At 39.2% G+C, this 24,801-nt stretch overlaps 1 protein-coding gene across 5 annotated transcripts in view; it reads right to left on the bottom strand.

Moving 5' to 3' along the window:
• CYB5R4 (cytochrome b5 reductase 4) overlaps positions 1-24,801 on the bottom strand; it is an 82,686-nt gene that overhangs the window by 50,988 nt on the left and 6,897 nt on the right. For 2 of the 5 annotated variants that reach the window (XR_012157984.1, XM_073336568.1), the window contains exons 3-9: positions 22,094-22,194; positions 19,616-19,700; positions 13,812-13,853; positions 9,494-9,548; positions 7,985-8,042; positions 7,652-7,745; positions 884-916 (exon numbers count right to left, since the gene is read on the bottom strand). Coding sequence is in view for 4 of the 5 variants with exons in the window: in XM_073336568.1 (XP_073192669.1) it covers positions 884-916; positions 7,652-7,745; positions 7,985-8,042; positions 9,494-9,548; positions 13,812-13,853; positions 19,616-19,700; positions 22,094-22,194 (468 nt within the window). In the remaining variant the exon portion in view is untranslated. The remainder of the gene's footprint in view (positions 1-883; positions 917-7,651; positions 7,746-7,984; positions 8,043-9,493; positions 9,549-13,811; positions 13,854-19,615; positions 19,701-22,093; positions 22,195-24,801) is intronic. The other 3 variants (XM_073336569.1, XM_073336572.1, XM_073336570.1) reach the window with 2 other exon arrangements.

Here is a 24,801-nt window from a genome sequence, read left to right as displayed (position 1 = left end):
CTGTATATTTAGTAACTACATTTTGCTCTTCTGGTCAAAAAGTTAATGCTTATGATTTCAGAGTTACCAATTATTGATAAATAGTACCACTTTTTCTGTAGTGCATAAGTGACAAGCCCCTCTATTTTATGACTATTTTAATATGCAGATTAATTTCAAAAACTGATTAATCCAATCTAATGCAAAGTCCTGTATGCAAATATACTGCAGAATATGTTTCTAATCACTAAGAAACACATTTTAAAGATGCTTCAGGGGACCAGAATAATGCTGAAATTCTGTCTTAAATATTTCCAAGGCATCTAGATGTATTCACTTTAAAACTTGAGCATCCATTGTGATGACTCAAGAAAGCGGACAGTTCAGGAAGGCAGCTGGCCCTATACGACTCTTATATAGAACACTTTTTAAAAATCCATACACACTATGTTCACTCTCCAACTACTTTACTGAATATTGGTCTAATTTTACGGAGAGTCCCTTATTATAAACGATACATGTATGCAGAAAAAATATGGAGGCTCACTCCCAGCACACCAAGATTTTCCCTGACATAATTATATTTTCTTTTGAAATACTGTTCTACAGATCTATTAAGAACTATATTCTTAATGTTAGCATGACATTAGTGCCATGCAAAATCCCTTGAAAATGATACATTAATTCCTGTGGCTTCAAATACAAAAATACTGGAAAAAATTAAGTTTTGTTTGACTGTTCAAAATAGCATGCTGTGTCAAAGCATTATTCATAGGCAAAGGTATTATTTATCTGTTTAATATGTGCTAGCCAGATGGAGAAGAGCAGAACAAAGTAGATAGACTTAAGTTTCCATGTTTTGACATTAATAGGGTAGAGAACAGGAAGGAAGGAAACACCTTACCAGTAATGTCCTCTTGAACTGCATAACTCAGCTCTAAAATGAAGAAAATGCACATCCTCTTATTTAGATACAATTGGAAATCAAATTGCCTTCTCCTTCTATAGTTATCAGCATCTGTGACGCTGACAGACCAGCCAACCTGTGTATGACCCATAACAACTTAAGAGGCATTACTATTGTATCCAGTCAATTCCCTTGTATGTGAATTTCAAAGAGATGTACTAGACTAGCAATCACTAACCTGTTAATTTATAGTAATAGAAATCCAGTGTAGATGCTAAGTGTATTTGTCTGTTTACCAATATCCTGTTAGAAGTGTAAACGTAGCCAAATTAGCTTCTACATACTCATTGCTTTTCATGTCTTAATTGCCTTACATTATGTATGTGAATAGTTCAGTTAACTTTAAGATCAAAGATGTGAGATACTGCAGGAACACATTATCTACATTGCCCTCAGTTTAACAAACTATGTTATAATGGAGGGCTGGCTAATTGCCTTATGAGAATGAGAGTAACTAGTTTACTTGTAAAAAGAAAAGGAGTACTTGTGGCACCTTAGAGACTTACAAAATTTATTTGAGCATGCATTCAATGAAGTGAGCTGTAGCTCACGAAAGCTTAGGCTCAAATAAATTTGTTAGTCCCTAAGGTGCCACAAGTACTCCTTTTCTTTTTCCGGATACAGACTAACACGGCTGCTACTCTGAAACTTAGTTTACTTGTGTATGCATAAGAAATAGAAGATTAGCTTCAAAGCAAAGGTACACAGGCAAGCTGCATTGCCTATTCTTCCTCGGGGATGGGGTGGGGGGAGGCCCTGCTGTGATGATTGCTGTGAGGAGGCTTGTCAGCCTGCTAGAGAGCTATAGAAGTGAAACCTCGGGCCTGATCCTTTCATCTCAGGCCTGCTTAAACTTTAACAGGAAAGGTCTAAGCCATAGCACCGAGATCTCCAGGGAGACTTGGATTACCCTGGAATTCTCATGGAAAAAAAGTTTAATAGACTCTACACCTTAACTACCTATTAGACTATAACCCTTTGAATTGATTCCAGAGAGACTTTTACAAATCAACAGCCTTACCATCTCTGCTATGAAACTGACCTAAGGACTTTACACACATTTGTATGCATATTGATCTTTTAAACCATTTATAACTCTCCTCTTTCTTTTTCCTTTTAATAAATCTTAGATTTAGTTAAGGATTGCCTGACAGCGTGATTTTTGGACAAGATCTGAGATTCACATTCACCTGAGGGTAAGTGTCTGACCCTTTGGGATTGGTAGAACTAAGTATAGTGAATAGCATTTTCAGTAACCTCTCACTATATTAGACTTGGTTGTCTAGATGGGAGCCAAGGGCTGTTATGCCTAAAGGGGACTGTGTTTGGCTTCTTGCTAACTAGTGTAGTACTACAACTCTTTTGTTACTAATTTGATGAACCTAGAATAAACCATCAGTTCTGGGGCTTTTCTGCCTTATTTCTTGCAGTCTGCCCTGAGTATGGCCTTCTCAGTGCGGCCCATCCATGCACTCAATCACAGCATTATTCACTTACCGTGAAGTGATTCAAAAAAGCATTTTAAGTTTTTGTTATTACAGCTCATTCCATATAGCTTAGAACAATACAAAGAACTTTAGATGGCAAAAAGGTAAGTATTCACTGTAAATTAATATTTGTAAGGTGACAAATGTCACAATTTACTTAAACTCCAGGAGTATCACGATATAAATTAACATCTTGTATGGGAAATGTAGCCAGGACATCCAGAACAAAATCAATAAAGCCAGGAACAACTTCAGGAGCTTAAATACAGTCTGGAAATCATCAAAACACAACACCAAAACCAAACTTAAGTTTATCAGAGCTACGTACTTTCAACACTACTTTATAGTGCAGAATGCTGGGGAATGAGAAAGTACGTGTCCATACAGCCTTCATTCCATACAACCTGCCTCAGAAAAATCCTCCATATATCTTTTAGCCCAGAACAATCTCAAACCAAGATCTATTGACACAGTGCAGCCAAGAGGATCTGAGCACCATCATTTCCAGGAGGCGTTGGAGATGTATTGGTCATGCGCTTCGGATGAAAACTGATTCCATCACCAGAGTAGCAATAAGATAGACACCTGAAGGCAAGCGAAAATGAGACCGCCTGAAAACAATATGGCTAAGAGCTGTAGAAGCCAGCCTGGATAAAAATCAATGATTTTAAAGGGGGGGGGGAGGGGAATTGATATTTATTTAAATCGGATTTTTTGAGGAAAAACCCTGTCTAAAGATAGTTTTAATTAAGATACATTATAGCTCAAAGATATCTCATCATGGAATAGGGATTATAAATTCTAATTCTATAGTATGAAACAATATATGAATGTAATGTTTAAGAAAAGTTTTGTAAATGAGTTTCAATACTTCATGGATTAGGGACCCAATCTTATGGTCTTCTGCATAGAAAGATTAACCTAAATAATCTATCTACCCAATGGGACTCAGTGCTCAGTCTAGAAGATACCATCAGAGATACTGATGATACTACAAGATACTGCTTAGTTTTGCAGTTCTCAAACTGTGGATTTGTCTCCAGAGATAACATGCTTGTTAACAGCAAAAATGTTTTAAAATAAACAAACAAACATATAGAGGTGAGAAATAACAGACCTCAACCCTATTGTCCCTCTGCAAATTTGTACTCAATCCCTTACCTCTCTCTAGAAGTGCAAAGTTTCAAAAAATTCAATGACCATCACTGATTTGAGATCTATCATACCATTCTCTCACTAGAAGAGAAAATGTATAATGGCAGCAGGCCGTAAAAGAGACCCCGTTGGGGAATATTTTAATGAAGTTCCTCTACCTGTGGGTAAGACAGGCATGCATGTAAAATGCAAACAGTGCAACAAAGAAATGCAAGGCCTGGCTGCCCGCATGAAACAACATCATGAGAAGTGTTCCTTCTCAGGAGGAAACTGCGTTGAAGATTGTCATAAATATAAAGGGAAGGGTAAACCCCTTTGAAATCCCTCCTGGCCAGGGGAAAGCTCCTCTCACCTGTAAAGGGTTAAGAAGCTAAAGGTAACCTCGCTGGCACCTGACCAAAATGACCAATGAGGAGACAAGATACTTTCAAAAGCTGGGAGGAGGGAGAGAAACAAAAGGGTCTGTGTGTCTGTCTATATGCTGGTTTCTGCCAGGGATAGACCAGGAATGGAGTCTTAGAACTTTTAGTAAGTAATCTAGCTAGGTATGTGTTAGATTATGATTTCTTTAAATGGCTGAGAAAAGAATTGTGCTGAATAGAATAACTATTTCTGTCTGAGTATCTTTTTTGCAACTTAAGGTTTTGCCTAGAGGGGTTCTCTATGTTTTTGAATCTAATTACCCTGTAAGATATCTACCATCCTGATTTTACAGGGGGGATTTCTTTATTTCTATTTACTTCTATTTTTATTAAAAGTCTTCTTGTAAGAAAACTGAATGCTTTTTCATTGTTCTCAGATCCAAGGGTTTGGGTCGGTGGTCACCTATGCAAATTGGTGAGGCTTTTTAATCCAACATTTCCCAGGAAAGGGGGGGTGCAAGTGTTGGGAGGATTGTTCATTGTTCTTAAGATCCAAGGGTCTGGGTCTGTAGTCACCTAGGCAAATTGGTGAGGCTTTTTACCAAACCTTGTCCAGGAAGTGGGGTGCAAGGTTTTGGGAAGTATTTTGGGGGGAAAGACGCGTCCAAACAGCTCTTCCCCAGTAACCAGTATTAGTTTGGTGGTGGTAGCGGCCAATCCAAGGACAACGGGTGGAATATTTTGTACCTTGGGGAAGTTTTGACCTAAGCTGGTAAAGATAAGCTTAGGAGGTTTTTCATGCAGGTCCCCACATCTGTACCCTAGAGTTCAGAGTAGGGGAGGAACCTTGACAAAGATGATGAAAGGAATGTGTAGCATCTTCAGGTTGGTTAACTTTTTTATTTCATACTTCTTTCTTAAGGACTGCCTATCTGCCTTCTGGACTCTTCTTGAATTCTCATGTTTGAGCAAAAAATATAGTTGTTACTCCATGGTACTATCATTTTAGATGCAGTTTTGATACAAAATAAAGAGCTGAAATAAGATCTTCCTTTTACAATTTCACCTTTAAAGTAGTACTGAGTGTCAGTGAATGCAATGAATAATACTAAATGAGCAGTATGGTAATAACAATTAAATAACTGAATTGACTTATTTTGTTGAGGAGAATCCATCCTCAACATGCAGGATTCTGAAGACTATCCACCTTCAAGATCACCGTCATTTTCTGTCGTTCAGAGTGATCTGCTAATGGTAGTGTTTCAGTCACATCATGTGTGTCACATAGCCACAGTATATCTCCTGTAGCAAAAAGAAAAAAAAGCAGCTCCATCATCCAGAAACCTCCATAGATAAGCTTGTGATAAGAACCAGCAGATTACAAAAAGAGGTAATTGATGAAAAAATTGCCCAGTTAGTTTATGCAACAAATGCTTCTTTCGTTATGATTGAGAACCCTAACTTCATTAACATGGTTCAGTCATTAAGACCAGGATACAGTCCATCCAACAAAGCAGATGTTGCAGGCAAATTGCTGGATAAAGTGTATGAAAGAGAAATTGAGCAGTGTGCAAAAGGTCTAGAGGGTGAAATTGTTAATCTGAGTCTTGATGGGTGGAACAATGTCCACAATGATCTTGTTTTATATGCTAGTGTGACAGAAGAAGGGAATGGCTTCCTTGCAGAAACAATTGATACATCAAGAAATGCACACACAGCAGAATACTTACAAGAAGTAGCAGTAAAAGCTATAACAAACTGAAAAAAAATTCAAATGTCTGGTACGCAGCTTGGTCACAGACAATGATGCAAATGGATCCAAGATGAAACCAAATTTAGAAGAGAGTCCCAAGCTAACAACATACGGTTGCAGTGCTCATTTGACGCACCTCCTAGCCAAAGACTTCAGTGTTCCAGAAATAAAGGCTAATGTTGTTGAAATTACAATATATTTCCGTAACAACCACTTTGCAGCAGCTGCTCTGAAAAAAGTGGGAGGAACCAAGCTAACCCTCCCACAAGACATGGGATGCAACTCAGTAGTGGACTATTTTGAGCACTGTATCAAGAACTGGCCTAATCTGATGACAGTTTGGGAACAAAATCATGAAAAAATGGATGGCACTGTCACAGCCAGGATTCTCAACATTGGGCTTAAGAGACATGTTGAACACATGCTGAGTACCCTGAAGCCTATTTCTGTAGCCTTGAACAAAATGCAGGGAAATAGCTGTTTTATTGCTGACACTGTTGAAATTTGGAAGGAACCGAGTGAGATCCTAAAAAGAGAAATATGCAATGACAGAATTAAATTACAAGCACTAAAAAAACCAAATGGGACAAGCACTATCCCCAGCTCATTTTCTTGCAAATATTCTCAATACTTGGTACCAGGGTCAAACCTTAACTGCTGATGAAGTTGGCTATGACATGGACATCCAGCAATCATCCCTCCATAATGCCAACTATAATAAACTTCAGAACTAAAGGTGAACCATTCAAGAAATATATGTTTGCTGCTGATGTTTTAAAGAAAGTCACACCAGTGAACTGGTGGAAATCACCTAAGCACTTGGATTCAGAGACTGTTGAAGTGATAATCTCACTTTTAACAGTAGTAAGTTCTTCTGTCGGTGTAGAAAGAATATTTTCTTCCTTTGGACTAATTCATTCCAAATTGAGAAATCATTTGGGACTCGAAAAAGCAGGAAAGCTTGTTTTTCTTTTCCAGATTATGAACAAACAGGAAAGTGAAGGTGAAGACGACTGAGTTAGCTGTGGAAGCCAACATTTCAAGTTTCTCATGTTGACCTGGCTGACATAGTCGATTTAAGTTTGGTTGTTTTGTTTTTTTTAAATATTTCATTTAACTATTTTAGTTAAACACAATTTTAACAAAATCAAACCTTATTTTAAAAAACTTGAATGTTTAAATTCAAAAATTCATATGCTTGTTTTGTTAAAATGTTATATGTTGCTTTTGAAGAAAAAAATCCAGAATACATAGCATTATTGTTTTAATTAAATAAAACAATTTAAATGTCTGTCTGGTGATGTTCTCCTCCTAATACAACATGGCAAGAAAATCCTCCAAATATTAATGATTAACCTGTTGAATTGGAGATAGTTCACCTCCCAATGACTTCATAAATATCTGCTTCAATTACCTTTGGTAAATGAAATAAGAAAACAATCATTCGTTTTCTGATATAATTGTAAAATTAATCAGAAAAGTTTTCAAAATCAATCACTTAAAAATGTATAGTGTGTACCTTCTAAAAATAAAACCTACATCTATCTCTGAGTTGTGAAGAATATGTATTAAGGTTATAACAACCAACAAGAATGCACTTTTATGTAGAAATCAATGTTTAATCGAGTCTTCCTGACTAGTGATTTAAATCAATTTGATTTAAATCAAATCCACGCTGGTGGAAACTGAACTGAAAAACCTGGGGCAAAGCTGGGGAACCACTGAAAGACTTGCCAGAAACAGACAGGAGTGGAGGAACTTCGTCATTGCCCTAAATGCCAGAGGCGTAATAGGAACATGATGATGGGAAATGTAGAAGCATAAGATATAAAAATACACAAATGCACTAACTACTAGATGGGGGGGGGGGGAGACAGGGGAGGAGTAAAATTAAACTCTCAATAGAATTCAATTTTAATGTTTTCCAAAGCAAAACTAAAGCACTTACCAATATGCAAGAGATAGGAATAATCCCTCAGAATGCTGTCTACTCTCAGTCTACCATCTTGATGGTCAACTATCACCATTTCTGAATTCATCCCCTTATACAGAAAAGGAAATTATTTCAATTTAATTTCAAATACTTTTTGAACATAAGAACAAGGCTGAAGAACTCATAGAACATAGTTCACAGAATCATAGAATATCAGGGTTGGAAGGGACCTCAGAAGGTCATCTAGTCCAACCCTCTGCTCAAAGCAGGACCAATCCCCAATTAAATCAGTTGGTCATATTCACAGTAAGATTTCATGGTTCTTTTATTTTGATAAAATGCATTTACCTTTTGTTTAGTATATATGACAACAGTGACCAAATGATCTGTTTGGAACCAATCATAGCTGTAAAATAATAAGGAAAAAAAAGGAATTAATCTTGTGGGCAAACAATACATTTAAATGTCAAGAATTTCCAAGCAGACCTTTCTATGAAATAATATACCAATATATATTTTTATATCCTGACGAGAAGTCTCAAACTGATTATTTTAAGAAAGGATATTCAAACATTAAAAAACGGGAACTCTAGTTATCCATCACTAGTTAGCATATTATTAGAAAGTACGATTAAGCAAGAATGCGTACAAACTTTGCACTAACTGTATGAATGTGTATACAATTGCACATGACTGGTTTAAAGAAACTGGCTATTGATGAAAGACATTTGAGTAAAGTGAGCAGTTCATTCTTTGGATGAACAGAAATCATTTAAGAGGACTCTTTTGGCCATGTAGAATAAATATCACTACTCTCACCCCTATTTTCATTTCCATGGATCCTGTCCCTTTTCTAGGATGGATGACTCAGTATTTGATATACAATATGTCTACGTATTAGATATACATTATTTAAGTTCCAACAGGAATTTGAGTTTAATCTTACATTATTGTATTCATCTTTTAGACTAACGGACAAGAAAGCAAAGCCCTGAAACTTACTGCAAATGAGAGTGTTTGCAAGTAGATTAGTTCTTTTTGTAGTTTGTCTGAGTTGTCTTCTCTTCCCTATTTACCTCAGTCCCCATACCAAGTGATAGGATTCACAACTTATTGCACAAACCCTGAGGTAGACTAGGAAAAGGAGAAAAATGAAGTGGTTGTGGGAATGGAATCAACCCCAACTTGCAAACAGCCCCCTGCAGTCACTGTTCCTTGGGCTTTTAGCAATTAGATCAATGTCATCAGAGTCTCACTGGCCACTTCTTGTATATTCCATTGTATTCTGTTCCCATTCTACACTAGCGTATATGGAGCCAATCTTCCCTCGTGCCGCAGAACTGCATCAGTACTCCTGCACAGGGAACCTCCACAGCATCATACACTGGTGGGTATAGTTCAAAGTGTATTATCCTTACCCATTATCCTTTAAAAAATGTAATATCAGAAAATTCCATACTTTAACAAAATAAATACTGGATACTATTCAAATGTAGAAAAATTCAAGTAAGTAATATTTATTGCACTGTAGAAAAACACAAATGGGGAGGAATCCTGAATCAAGAACTAACTTTATATTTATGTAGGAGGCAGCATAGGGCAGAGACTAGTGCAAAGTCGCTAAATATACATTTTATTCTCCCACATTTCTACGGACTCACTGTAGGACCTCGAGTAAAACATTTAAAGTTAATTGAGCATGAGTTTCCCTATCTGTAAGATGTGATAATGACACATACCCACCTTCATAAAGCACTTTGAGCTTTATGGATTAGACAGTACTCTGTATTTGCTAACAGTATACACTATTTAACAAAATGTGTAGAAAAAGTGTACTATAAGAATATAGACCAGTACCTTGGAGTTAAATCTTTGGAAGAAGTATCCAATACTTTATTTTTAGGAAGCATGCCTACAAAAAAACCCATCAGAATTTATTAACACATTTGCATTGATATTCACGCATCCAAGAGTGTTAACATCTATTCCTAGTAGGAATGAAATCCAGAAAGTTTTAAAATTAAATGCATGCAATAGCTATAGCTCCTCGATACCTGGTGTTTGCATTTCCATTGGTAATTGGGCAGCCACAAGCTTTTTAGCAATTGCCCCCCGAGAAATGAACTCCAACCCCCCAAAAATTTCCACTTCACATATTCTTGATTTTCATGCAACTGGTACATCACAAAAAACTTTGGTGTATGAGCTTCCCACGGAATTAGCATCTGTTTGTGCAATATGGTCTAAGAAACCAGTGGTATGTAATTGTAGCTATATGTATAAGCATATTCTTTAACTGTCTCTTATATTTTACTTTAATTTTCAAAGCATTAGAATGCTGACCCAAGTTACCCAGATAACTTACCCACGTTTAGAGTTCCAAAAATAAAAATAAAATAAAATGTGACTTTCAGGTATGTAACTTAATGTCATACACTAATTCAGCTTTAACATCAGTAAGACAAGCAGAAACTTTCAGGCATTTTAAATCTTGCTTTACACTAAGCATCCTGCTCAAGATCTTTGTAGTATTCAGCTAGCTGCTTTCATAAACAGCTTTCATTTTAGTGTTTTTCTACTTTTTAATCACAATGACCTTGACCAAAGTCTGAGAAACTAATAGTGAGAACAATCACTATTCAGTTTGCTTGGAGAGCAACAATACTGATCGCTGACAGAGAGAATAATATTCAGGCAACAATCTGAAATGAGAACATAGGTTAAAGTGATTTCAATTCTTCTTCCTAAACACTGATGCTAAAAAGAAGCTGAACTGCGTCATTGTGGGCATGGCGAAAAATGAACAACCTGAAATGTTATGTGGTCCATGACACCAAGTGGAGGGCAGGATTTCTGGTGGAACACTCTAGGCAGAAGGGTTAAAATAGAGTTGGGAAGCAATGGTTATTGCTGTGGATGGCTGGTTATTATCAAAACAAGAGCAAGGATTTTATGTCAGGCAAGACCACTCTCCTGAGTAACCAATGTGATGTTTTCCTAAAATTAGCTTGATGTATAGCCAGAACTGTCTTACACACTTTCATGACAAGAACAAAGATTACCTTGAACAGAGCATGTTCTGATCTATCATGCATCCCTTCCAGATAGAAGTGCCCATTTTTTTAAATTTCAAAATCAGTTTCAGATGCATTAAAAACAAACCATGTTAACGAGAGATGGTTATGCATAATGGACAAGGATAAGTAACTAGGGAGTGTATTCATTTTCCCATTTAAATCAATCATCATCATCAAACAGGTTCTCTAGTTCAACCAGATATTTTGGACTTGATGCAGAAATTGCTGGATGAAATTAAGTTGTGTGTGTCATGCAGGAGATCAAACTACTAGATCGCGGTAGGCAACCTATGGCATGCATACCAAAGGCGGCACGCGAGCTGATTTTCAGTGGCACTCACACTGCCCGGGTCCTGGCCACTGGTCCGGGGGGCTCTGCATTTTAATTTAATTTTAAATCAAACTTCTTAAACATTTTAAAAACCTTATTTACTTTACATACAACAATAGTTTAGTTATATATTAAAGACTTATAGAAAGAGACCTTATGAAAACGTTAAAATGTATTACTGGCACGCAAAACCTTAAATTAGAGTGAAAAAATGAAGACTCGGCACTCCACTTCTGAAAGGCTGCCGACCTCTGTACTAGGTCATAACTGTCTCTTCTGGCCTTACAAACCTATGACTAACCAAGGAGGGAACACCATGTGCGAAATAAATGCAAATCCTTATGCACTGCTCCTAAATTTGTATATACCATAGGTGGTACAGCAGCTGCCAAAGCAGATGGGGCTAAAAAAGAACACTCTTCCAAAAGAAGAGCCACCACCCAGTAAATCTGAGGCTTGCTTCCCAACTGACGCCCTCATGGAAACACTGATACCATATTATTAAAAACGCTGTACTTAACAAGCTATAAATTAGGCGGGGGAGGGGGGAGGGAGAGAGAAGAATCAAACTCCAGTTAAATTTAGAAAGTATATCGTGGTGAGAATTATATATACACACCAGCAAACAAGATAACAATTCTGGTGTGATATTTGTGGGTTCTGTAACTCCATGCATATATAACAAAAATGAATTTGTCTGGATTACAAATGAAGCTATAGCAAGAATAGAACTTTGAAGATGACCTAAAAAAATAAATCATTACCATGTTAATCTTGATCTTTCTAATTATGTTTGTGGAACGCAGTTTTTATCCAAAAGAGTTAAATATCTTACAGTTGAGACTTATTTTAAAAATAGAATTTTCCTTGACAACTCTGCATTTCACATGCTCTAAATTATTCATCCACTTCTATCAAACCCCACTACGCCACATTTGCTAACACTGACTAGTATTCTACGCCACAAGTATTGTAATGTCATTGTCTTCAACGGGCCTATTCATGGCATAAGCTACTTTTCCACATGTATCCGTGTACTGCAATATATGTCGTGTATTAGTGAAGCTGAACCCCTGAATGCCTTAGTGAAGTCATTTGAGATGTCTGATATGACTTTAACAAGCAACAATTCACAGTTGGCAGAAGGTAGTGCACAGGCAGAAGAGAATTTGGATCACTATAGTTCAGAGGTGGGCGAACTATGGCCCGCGGGACCGTCCTGCCCGGCTCCTGGCCGGGGAGGCTAGCCCCCGACCCCTCTCCTGCTGTTCCCTTTCCCCCGCAGCCTCAGTGCGCTGCACTGCCCGTGCTGTCCTGTCGGGCAGGGCAGCGGCGTGGCTGCGAGCTCCTGCCGCTCTGAGCGGCATGGTAAGGGGGCAGGGGGGTTGGATAAGCGGCCGGGGGTACTGAGGGGCAGCCAGGGGACAGGAGGTTCTGCGGAGGGGACAGTCAGAGGACAGGGGAGTTGAATAGGGGGTGGGATCCTGGGGGGTGGTGAGGGGCAGGGGGTGTGGATGCGGGGTGTGGATAGGGGTTGGGGCAGTCAGGGGACAGGGGGTGGGAGTCCCAGGAGGCCTGACAGGGGGCGGGGGTGTAGACAGGTATTGGAGCAGTCAGGGAACAGTGAGTGGGGGGGTTGGATGGGGGTGGGGTCCCAGGGGGCAGTTAGGAGCAGGGGTCCTGGGAGGGGCGGTCGGGGACAAGGAGCAGGGGGGGTTGGATGGGTCAGGGGCTCTGAGGGGGGCAGTCAGAGGGTGGGAAGTGGGAAGGGGCGTATAGGGGGCAGGGTCCAGGCTGTTTGGGGAGGCACAGCCTTCCCTACCCAGCCCTCCATAAAGTTTTGCAACCCGGATGTGGCCCTCGGGCCAAAAAGTTTGCGCACCCCTGCTATAGTTGTACCCAAACCTGATGCTCCAATGAACAAAATGGGACAGAAAGTCTGATGAACTGTTAAAAACGGAACATTTTTCACATGATTACTAAAACTGAGGTTACTCCCTTTTTCCACTTCCAACTTAAAAGTCTGACAGCACTTTGTAACAAGAGTTGTTGATAAACCTTATGTTCCAGACAACTGCTCTGTGTCTCAATAAAACAGGTTCCAAAGACTGTGAATAAACTAATTACAACAGAATGCATATTGCCTGTTCCATTTGCCTTACCAAACTCATCACTCTGAACTATTCTGGAATATTGTAAGACAATATGCAGATAAGAGATGACAAACAGGAGGACAGAGCATCACTAAAGCAGCAAAGCGGGCAGGAGCAGATAAATTGAGACATCAAAGATGAGTTCAGGACTGTATTTTTATAGCTGTACTCAGAATTTTAGAACCCAAAAGTAGATTTCTCTAGGGTGAAACATCTTTCAGTGCTAAATTCACAAATCCTACGTAGGATTTTGTGAACTGTAATTCTCACAGTTGTCTCTACCGCAGCAACACCATAGATTGAAATGTATAATGCAGAGTTCACCAGCTAGCAATGGTTTTCAAACTTTTTGTATTGGTGATCCCTTTCAGAAGCAAGCCTCTGAGTGTGATCCCCACTTATAAATTAAAAATTGGGGTGTTAATTTAATGGGGGTTAGGGGCTGTCACCCCCACGGAGCTGACAGCTCACGACCCCCATGTAACCACCTTGTGACCCCCTGAAGGGTCACGACCCCCAATTTGAGAACCCCTGAACTAGATGTTGCTTCTCCTATTAACTTCTTTGGCTATTCCTTAGTTTAAGCTTCAAATTCTTACCATCTGAAAACTTACCATTTAAGAGTTTCTTCTCTTCAGGTAGAGTGCAGCAAGTCTCTGCAAGGACGCAAGAAAGCCAACAATGACTAAAATACTAGACAGCTACTATGGTTAAGACACAGTACTCAAATATGTTTGACTAAAAAAAGCTCTGGTCATGGAAAAGTAAATAAGCGTCAAGAATCAAGTTACAACACAGTATTCAAACAGATTAACCAGAATGACATTTCTCAAAGATCAAGAAATAAAACAGCCAAAATGAAATGATGCTATTTTATATATTGCATGCAAAACACTATGTTTAGAAGAAAATTAAGGTTTCACAGTCAATCCCTCAAAAGTTAGAAAATATCAGAATTAAGGTTGCCAGTGTACTGATTGAGACAGATCCCATGGAAAAAAATATGTGATCGTGTATTTAAAGACTTTATATAATGCAGATACACAAAGGGACTGAATTATGGTTGCATAGGCAATTGCAGGGAAAGCCCTGGGATGGAGCATATTTAGCACAGATGGAATCTTCAGAGAATTTTGCTGCCAAACTAACAAGGCTCTACTAAACATGCACGGAATCAAATTTTTTTTGAGGCTTTAACTTGGACATACATGCAGTTTTTCCATGGGAAAAGCAAAAGGCACATCCCTGCCACAAGAGTGACTCCCCTGCCAAATTTCAAGTCCTTGATCCACAGCATGGCAGCACTAGAGCTTCTCAACAAAATAGTTGCAAAAACTTATTTTTATCACGTGAGACAATGTATTTTTTCCTCTAATTCTCAGAAACAACTGTGCTGAAACTTTCAAAAATGTAAGTGTGAGTCAAACACCTAGCATTGAAAGTTTTAGCCCAAACAGTTAGAGATTGACAAAGTTATAGACAACTGAAAACACTATCTTATAATGGAAAGTGTCAGACAAGTTAAGTACAGGTTGATAGTGCTGCCTATAATAAAGATACGTATTTGGATTAAACATTCAAATTTACAGTCCTTATTCTAAATCTTTTTAAGTGTGAAATATGATTCCAACATCACAAGCTAGAAGACAAGCATTTCACTGCTGAGCACAAGTAGAAAAATGCTCTTTTCACCTAAAAATATTAGGTGAGCTAAACTTAGACAACTGTTTTCCCTATTCATTTACATTTTCACTACATGACAGCTACAGAGACATATTAACAGGTTTCAGAGTAGCAGCCGTGTTAGTCTGTATTTGCAAAGAGAAAAGGAGTACTAGTGCCACCTTAGAGACTAACCAATTTATTTGAGCAGGAGCTTTCGTGAGCTACAGCTCACTTCATCAGATGCATTCAGTTGAAAATACACTGAGGCCACTAGTACTCCTTTTCTTTTTGAGAGACATATTAAAAATGTAATGGCTTTACAAGTGAAGGATACAAAACAAAATGGTCCAGGTAGGTTCTGGTCAAATATTTGCTGAATCATGACAGACAGTCCATCTTTTATAAAAACAGTATATGTAGTCATCTGTAGAAAGTGTGATCTTTACATTTGGAAAACAAATTTGGCCCTAGAATTCCAGTACTGATTCAACGATAAGGGTGATGTTAATTATATTGTAATAGTTAAGGAATGTTAGGCACTGTAAAATCATATAGTAAGATAGTCTGTCTTGAAGAGTTCACAGTCTAAAGAAAAATAACTGAAAAGGGAGTGGGGAAGGAGATACAACATAAAAATGGGTCAGGCTGATGACTGGCAAGTGTATTTGATAGTCCCATTTTTAATATATTCAATGTATTAAAACTATCCCCAAAGAGTCTATGTAGTAGCATCATTAGTTGGTTTTTCAGAAAAATGAAATACCGACTATTGATCATGACAGTAGCTAAGCACAGGTAATACAATTGGCTTAATCAGGTAATTTGTTAGCTTCTTTGAAAAAATATATCAGACAGACTGCTCAATTTTAAAACAAGTATACTGCTGTTTGGAATTCATGTTTCTGTTTCTCAGTCTGTCAATTTGTCTTCTAGGACCATTCTTCATTATTGCTCTAAAACATTTCAAAAGAACTCAAGATTTTCCAAAGTCTTTTATACTTGATATACTTGTCGTTTTTTATTTTTTCAAATTAGTTCAGCCATTGTCTGAGTATTCACCCTCTACCCTCTGTCACCCATTTTTCACCATCAAAAGGAAACTGATCAAAACAGCACACAATGTCATCTGAAGATCCTAGACTGAAGTGGGCAAACTTTTTGGCCTGAGGGCCGCATCGGGTTTCTGAAATTGTATGGAGGGCCGGGTAGGGGAGGCTGTGCCTTCCTAAACAGCCAGGCATGGACCAGCCCCCGCCCCCTATCCAACCCCCCCTGCTTCTCGCCCCCTGACAGCCCCCCAGACTGCCTGCCCCATCCAACCTCCCCTCTCCATCGTGACAGCCCCTGGGACCCCTGCCCCATCCAACCACCCCTTCTCCCTGACAGCCCCCAGAACCCCCACCCCTGACTGCCCCCTGCCGCCCCATCCAACCCCCACTCTCCTTCCTGACTGCCCCTCCCAGACCACTGCTCCCATTCAACCCCCCATTCCCCGCCCTCTGACTGCCCCGACCCCCATCCAAACCCCCAGCCCCTGACCATCCCCCGAACTCCCCTGCCCTCTATCCAACCCTGCCCCCCCTTGTCCCCTTACTGGTGGCTGTTGGCACGGTTGCACCGGGACAGGCAGCTGCGCAGCACAGAGCACCGAGTCAGGCCGCAGCTCTGCAGCTGCGCTACCCCAGGAGCTCGCAGCCCAGAGCATGGCGCCAGTGGCGCAGTGAGCTGAGGCTGCGGGGGAGGGGGAGCAGGAGGGGAGGGGCCAGGGGCGAGCCTCCTGGCCCGAAACTCAAGGGCCAGGCAGGATGGCCCCGCGGGCTGGATGTGGCCCACCGGCCATAGTTTGCCCACCTCTGTCCAATACTAAAGCCAAGTTTCTTGGATGCCACACTATATTTTCTTCTACAACCACTACATACACTACATGTATTGCTATGTAGAATATGCTACAAATAGGTACTACTTCCTTTTTTTTTTTTTTTTTTAAGATGGGAGAGAGAGAAGTAGTGAAGGAATTTACTAATTCTACAGTATAATTTAATAAATTAGTGCTAATATAGCAATTTCAAGAGCTGGATAAATACTGCAAAAGTGTTCTGCTAATTTTAGTTCACATTTTAAATCTAGTTAACTCTCCACCCTGTGTTCTTGCTTTCCAGCAATATTTTAGCAAACATGTTTAATGACAGGTGTGTCTGTGGAAATAGCAAATTTTAAAGTTTATGCTATTCGTGGACAGCAAATTTAATTTCCCTTTCCAAGAGCATTTCTAATAGAAAGCTGATTCTAGTGGATGTTCTGCCAGAGAACAAAATCAGACCAAGGTGATCAAGCAGATCAGATTTCAAATACCTCATGAATTGCTCACAAACAAGCTACACAGCAAGAATTATTCATGAAAATTCATCAAGTAATTTCAGTGAATAACTGCAATCCATTAGCCTGTATTTGTTCATAAGTGTTTAATTTTAAAGAGCAACCTTCGTTAATATGCTAAACATTATCCCATCTTCGAGTACTCTAACACCCCTTCAGAACTGTGTAATACACACAATAGCTGTCTATTTTATCATTGTCTAGAAAACTGGGATAAAACGAGGACAGACTTTAATATTTGCCCTTTGCTGCCAAGGGCTAGCAGGACTTTCATTACTCATCAAACTGTGATCACAACTGAACTATAAACAGACTAGAAAAATATCACCCACTTCACAATGAAAAGGTTTTTGGCAAGATAATTTTCTCAACTTAATATTAACTTTCAGATACTTTAAGGCCTAAGTTATTCTTGCTAATTTATTAATTGCTGAGAACAGCAAAGTAAGCTTTTGCTATGGAATTCTACATTAAATGATTTTTTTCCCCTGAAGGAAATTGCTCCTTCTGAAAAGCTTTTATTTTATATTCACTTTTAAAAAAGAATATTGTCATATTTCAAATGTCAAACATAGCCTTGACTGAAGGGTATTTCTCAGAGACCCTAATATTATATGATTATAAAACAGCAGTGGATTATGGAAAACAGATCTGTTAATGCTACTTACTTGTAGCAATAAACATTCAGCAAATACACCTTGATCCATTTTAAAGTAAAATATTTAACATTTTATTCTTTCAAAGAAATAGACAAGTTTGTCATTTTCATACTACTGGCCCACTGCAAAGTGAAGTCCTATGTTGCAGATATTGCTAAGAAGGACAAGCTTTCAGCATGCCATGGTGGAGTAAGCAAGGAGAAAAGCCAAACAAACACAGGAAAGAAATGGCACTGGAGCAAACAGATGAGTGGCCACAGCTGTTTAACACAGCCACCTATCATGCAGTTGATGAACAAAGTTTGTATATCACCCACTGACTGGCTGAAACTCTTGTCAGTTCCAGCTGCATCCCTCCCACTGCAGGGAAGTTTAGATTGTAATTGATTCAATAGATTCCACTGAGGTTGGTTTATTTTTAATTATGTCAATGTACTTCTGAAAAGGTTATTAATGTAAGTGGTACTTCTGGAAAGATTATTCACGTAAGTGGCAGCAACTCATCTGTCACAGCTCAACTCCATTAGCTTGGAAGTTGGTTTTGTTTTGGGTTTTTTTGGTTCATTCATATATTCCAGCATTTAAGTACACAATTATACAGTGGAATTAGCTACATACAACACTGAAACACAGTCTCCTGCTTTCTCCTCCGTAAGTGCAGATATAAAGCACAATCAGTTAAACAATATGGCCCTACAGATATAACTTAAGTAAGGTCTAGTAAGGACTCATCACATCCTCATTACAATGCCTGTTAGCATTCCTTACTAGGAGCTAGAAGTGAGAGATTCATTGCTTAAAGTGTAAATTAAATGCCACTTAAAAATTAGTCACCAAAAAAATCAGTTTTACATATTAACTCTGTCATTGTTTCCATACCACTTTTCTCATATTTACTACTCAAAAACAGTGCCTGCTGCTCAGCAATATTTTTTGGGGTGGGGGCTATTACTAGCCACTTGATCATTACTAGAAGGCAAAAGGAATATAACTGACTTTGAAGCCTCTGTGAATCCACACCAGCACTTTTTAAGACAACTTATTTATCTCATCCAGTGATCCAGCAATGATCAGTTTTGGATTTCTGTAAAGCAAGCATTTTTTAAGCAGAACAAATAGTAGTATCTCCAATATGTTTTTCCATATAAAGACCAAACAAGCCTCAAAGCTTGAATTAACTCAAAAAAGCACAAGTAGGGAAACACATTTTCTTGTGCATTACCACCTGAGTAGTTAGCTTATTCAACCTGCTTAATAAAATACAAAGTACATGTTAGGAAGTGTGATCCCATAATTGACACTTTGGGTTTTAAACATTATCTAATGGAAATACCACATGAAAATGAGTTGATGCTTTACAAATTGCTCTAGATTATGCAAAGGGAGCAACCCAGCAGAGCTGGCGCAGGATGTGGGGAAATCAAAAGTAGCATCTTGTGATAAAAAGAGAAGATGACCTGTCTGAACTGCCTGCTTCCCAGTGACTGACAAACTGGAGCTAAACAGAGGGATACAAGGTATAGAAATTTATGTTTATAATATAGCTCCATCTTTAGCCAGATGGTTTTGGGAAAGTCTGAAATGGGTAACTAAATATTCTCCCTCACTTCAGAGGGACAACTCTCAAACCACCCGAGCATTTCAGGTGTCCCAAGACTTTCAAATAATCTAATTTTGAATGTATTTGATTTTAAAATATTCCATTTTATAAAATATACCTGTAGTAGCAGCAACAGGTTTGAGTGCCATTCTTCCAACAAGGCATTCCTTCAACATGGATTCATAATTAACCCAACGATGAACCTGCATGGAGGAAAAGAGTAGTTTTCATACGCTTAAGAATATTTATAATTTTGACTGCATGTGAGAAACTATACGGTGAGAAAATGAAGGTCAGTTTTTATTTTGGTGACTCAAAACACACTTGTTAAATTTTGAGATGTTACATCATGGCGGCCAAACTATGGCCCACGGGCCACATCCAGTCCATCAGATGTTTTAATCCTGCACTCAAGCTCCTGCCGAGGAGTGGGGTCTGGGGCTTGCCCTGCTCCATGCATGTCCTGGCTCTGCGCAGCTCCCAGAAGCAGCGGCATGTCCCCACTCCAGCTCCTATGTATAGGGGTAGCCAGGGGGCTCCGCAAGCTGCCCCTGCCCCAAGTGCTGCCCCTGCAGCTCCCATTGGCTGGGAACCTGGCCGTGCCTCCGCATAGGAGCCGGAGGGTGGACATGCCGCTGCTTCTGGGAACTTCGAGGTAAGTGCCGCCCGGAGCCTGAACCCCTGACCTCCTGCCCCAGCCCATATCCCCCTCCCACCCTTCAAACCCCTCAGTCCCAGCCCGGAGCAACCTTCTGCACCCCTAGCCCCTTATCCCACCACACCCCAGAGCCCGCACCCCCAGCCAGAGCCCTCACACACACACACACCCCCCAACCCCCTGCCCCAGCCTGGAGCCCCCTCCCACACCCTCAACTCCTCATTCCTAGCCCCACCCCAGAGCCTGCACCCCCAGTTGGAGCCCCCTCCCACTCCCCAACCCCAATTTCATGAGCATTCATGGGCCGCCATACGATTTCCATACTCAGATGTGGCCCTCAAACCAAAGTGTTTGCCCACCCCTGTGCTACATTCATCAACACAGGCAGGAACATCAGGGCTACAAAGGTATTAGTACATATCTAAGGACCTTTAATCAGAGTTTGATTTTTTTAAATGTCCATTTTGCTTCATTGTCTTTTGTACTGGAAGACAACTGGTCATCTTTCTTTCCTGGACCCTTGGAAAATGGGAGATACGGTAATTTGTACACTATATTTCATGCTGTGCAAGTATTTGGATTCAACAGTCTTTAAAGTTACTCTTGGATTCTTTGAATAGTTATTTACTATAAATTTTTATTATGTTTACATGACCCAAGTCAGTGTGCTAGGTATTTTAAAGGACAAATAGGAAATATTGCCCCCACCCCAGAGAGCTAAAACTAGTTTAGAGGTGATGTGTAAGAGTAACAAAGAACAGAAAAGAAGAAGAACAATAAGATCATACAGTTTAGGTACATATACACTATCATAGCTGAATTACAAGGTTATTCAACTCAACTGTTGTGGGCATCAGAGAAGCAGTTAATCTTAAGTTTCAGAGTAACAGCCATGTTAGTCTGTATTCGCAAAAAGAAAAGGAGTACTTGTGGCACCTTAGAGACTAACCAATTTATTAGAGCATAAGCTTTCGTGAGCTACAGCTCACTTCCTCAGATGCATATCGTGGAAACTGCAGCAGGCTTTATATATACACAGAGAATATGAAACAATACCTCCTCCCACCCCACTGTCCTGCTGGTAATAGCTTATCTAAAGTGATCATCAGGTGGGCCATTTCCAGCACAAATCCAGGTTTTCTCAAAAAAATTTCTCAAAACCTGGATTTGTGCTGGAAATGGCCCACCTGATGATCACTTTAGATAAGCTATTACCAGCAGGACAGTGGGGTGGGAGGAGGTATTGTTTCATATTCTCTGTGTATATATAAAGCCTGCTGCAGTTTCCACGATATGCATCTGAGGAAGTGAGCTGTAGCTCACGAAAGCTTATGCTCTAATAAATTGGTTAGTCTCTAAGGTGCCACAAGTACTCCTTTTCTTTTTAGTTAATCTTAAGTAGTCCTATGAATGAAGAAAAGGCAGTGATTTATCAGACCAGAATTGGGACAGTTTCCATGATAAGGAGCAGTACAAAAAAAAGGCATGGAAACCTTTGTGGGACAATGGGACAAACAGTGCATCAAAACCAACACAGTGGGTGGAGAAGAGGAAATAGGGCAAAACATGATAGAAGATTACTAGGGCTTTGAAATCAAGGACAAGAAGTTAAATGCAGTGGAAAAAGTGGGAACACAATTAGTCAGATCTACAAACCAGATAAATAGCAAGTTTCCTGATACAAAAGGATTTGAGAAACTAAGGATTTTTAATTTTCATTAGTTCTTCAGAGCTTTAGCTATGAGAAATACTCAAACTCTATAGTCTAAAACACCAAAGTGGAAATGGAAAAATGGTCAGGCTTTACTGTATTGGAACCTAAGTCCTGCACATGTTTTAATAACTTTTTCCCCCTCCCCATGCACCGAATGCATTAAGAAACTCAAAAAATGTGCAGTTTTCAGAACACCTTGTAACAAAGTGTTACAGTATTCTTACCTGATCAAAGAGATCTGTGCCATCTGTTCCTGCCGCTCGCATTAGCTCATCCTCACCACCAGGGTGATACTCCATATATGAAGTGACATTATAAACAAGCCCTGCATCAAAGAATGGAGATATAAATCATAGCAAAGAATTCGCTAATTAAAAATGTGTACTTTAAAATTAAAATTTGCTTTCTCCAAATAAGTTAGTATTTCAATGCTCTTCAGTCATGGGAAACAGCAGAGAGAGATCTTGGCATAAAAAATATTATGAAATAATACTGCACTATACGTCAATCCTCAGTAATGCAAAAATAAACAAGGAGAAAAACGTTAAAATGAAGCAGACTAGAAAATTCCATATCCCTACATGTCATACAACAGCTATTTTGTTTAATTAAATGAAGTAATATCAAGCAGCCTAAAATCCCAGTCCTGCAAAGACTTAAGCATGAGTTGTCCAAGTGAAATCAATGGGTCTACTTTCATGTTTAAGGTTAGTCAACTGCTCAAGTCTTGGCAGGATTAAAGCCTAAATTTTAAAATCAAGATACAACAGATGACTGATTTTAAAGTGACTAAATTTGTTCTGTGCCAGAAATATGCCTAGCTTAGAAGAATGCTAGGAAGATGCCTTTACTCAGAATTTAACTTTTCTAAGCTTAAAAAAACCAAAACAAACTGACCTTCTTCATGCCCTCAGCAATATGACATCCTGTCCATTTTAAAGGATTTCTTCTTTTAAATCAGTGGTTCTCAAAAACTTTTGTACTGGTGACCCGTTTCACATAGCAAACCTGAGTGTGAGACCTCCCCTTCCCCCCCCCCACATAAATATATAAAAAAGAGTTTTAAATAGAACACCATTATAAATGCTGGAGGCAAAGCGGGGTTTGGGGTGGAGGCTGATAGCTCGCGACCCCCCATGTAATAACCTCGTGATCTTCTGAGGGGTCCCAACCCCCAGTTTGAGAACCCCTGTTTTAAAATATCTCCCCACCCACCAATAAGAGATTCTCTCTAAACTGGCTTCTTTCTTTACTTCTCCCACAGTTGCTATATATAAAAGCAAAATATTATGAAGTATTAAGTATACATGCCCATATTACTGGTTCCTAACTTAAATTACATTTCTTCTGCTGTGTGCAAATCAGTGTATGTCAAGGGGGGAAAAAAGCTCCCTCCCTCGAGTACCAACCATATTACTATTCACAGTGTTTAGTATTTTATACTTTGCTTTGTTTTTACTATCAATTTCAGTGACAATATGTCCAGAAGTCTGCAGACTGTGGATGCTTCTTGCCTAAAATATATATAGAAAAACAGAACGCTGCCTGTGGATAGTTTGATAAAATTGTAACTTCAATAAGATTAAGAAAACTGATATAAGTTAAATGGGTGAACAATGAAAATGCAGAACATATACCTTGATATTTGCAAGATTATAAAAGATGATTTTTCTGCTGGATTTGCTAACTACACCATCTAGTGTGCAGTAGTGAATACTGCATATGAGGAGGACATTTAGTCAGTGAAAACCCAGATTATTAGGACATTATTATTATGAGCTAGATGCAAAAGGAGCACTTAAAGACGATAACGTCATCACAGAGAAACTAAATGAATTCTTTGCTTCAGTCTTCACAGCTGAGGATGTTAGGGAGATTCTCAAACCTGAGCCATCTTTTGTAAGTGACAAATCTGAGGAATTGTCACAGACTGAAGAGTCACTAGAGGAGGTTTTGGAATTAATTGAGAAACTTAACAGTAACCAGAAAAGGAGGACTTGTGACACCTTAGAGACTAACAAATTTATTTGAGCATAAGCTTTCATGAGCTACAGCTCACTTCATCGGATGCATTCAGTGGAAAATACAGTGGGGAGATTTATATACACAGAGAACATGAAACAATGGGTGTTACCATACACACTGTAACGGGAGTAATCAGGTAAGGTGAGCTATTGTTAACAGTAACAAGTCACAGGGACCAGATGGCATTCACCCAAGAGTTCTGAAAGAACTCAAATGTGAAATTGCGGAACTATTAACTATGGCTTGTAACCTGTCCTTCAAATCAGCTACTGTACCCAATGACTGGAAGATAGCTAATGTAACAGTCTCTAAGGTGCCACAAGTACTTCTGTTCTTTTTGCGGATACAGACTAACACAGCTGTTACTCTGAAACCAATATTTAAGAAGGGCTCTAGAGGTGATCCTGGCAATTACAGACCGGTAAGTCTAACCTCAGTACCAGGCAGATTAGTTGCAACAATAGTAAAGAATAAATTTGTCTGACACATAGAACATAAATTGTTGCACAAAAGTCAACATGGTTTCTGTAAAGGGAGATCATGTCTCACTAATCTATTATAGTTCTTTGAGGGGGTCAACACACATGTGGACAAGGGGGATCCAGTGGACATAGTGTACTTAGATTTCCAGAAAGCCTTTGACAAGGTCCCTCACCAATGGCTCTCATGTAAATTAAGTTGTCATGGGATGAGAGGGAAGATCCTTTCATGGATTGAGAACTGGTTAAAAGACAGGGAACAAAGGGTAGGAATAAATGGTAAACTTTCAGAATGGAGAGGGGTAACTAGCTGTGTGGTTAAAAGTTTACTATTTAACCAGTCCTAGGACCAATACTATTCAACTTATTCATAAATGAGAAAGGGGTAAACAGTGAGGTGGTAAAGTTTGCAGATGATACTAAACTGC

The sequence above is a fragment of the Lepidochelys kempii genome, chromosome 3 (assembly GCF_965140265.1).
Source record: "Lepidochelys kempii isolate rLepKem1 chromosome 3, rLepKem1.hap2, whole genome shotgun sequence".
Taxonomy (NCBI): domain Eukaryota; kingdom Metazoa; phylum Chordata; order Testudines; family Cheloniidae; genus Lepidochelys; species Lepidochelys kempii.
Note: the sequence above shows the minus strand (reverse complement) of the source record. Positions and strands in the feature narration are given on the sequence as shown.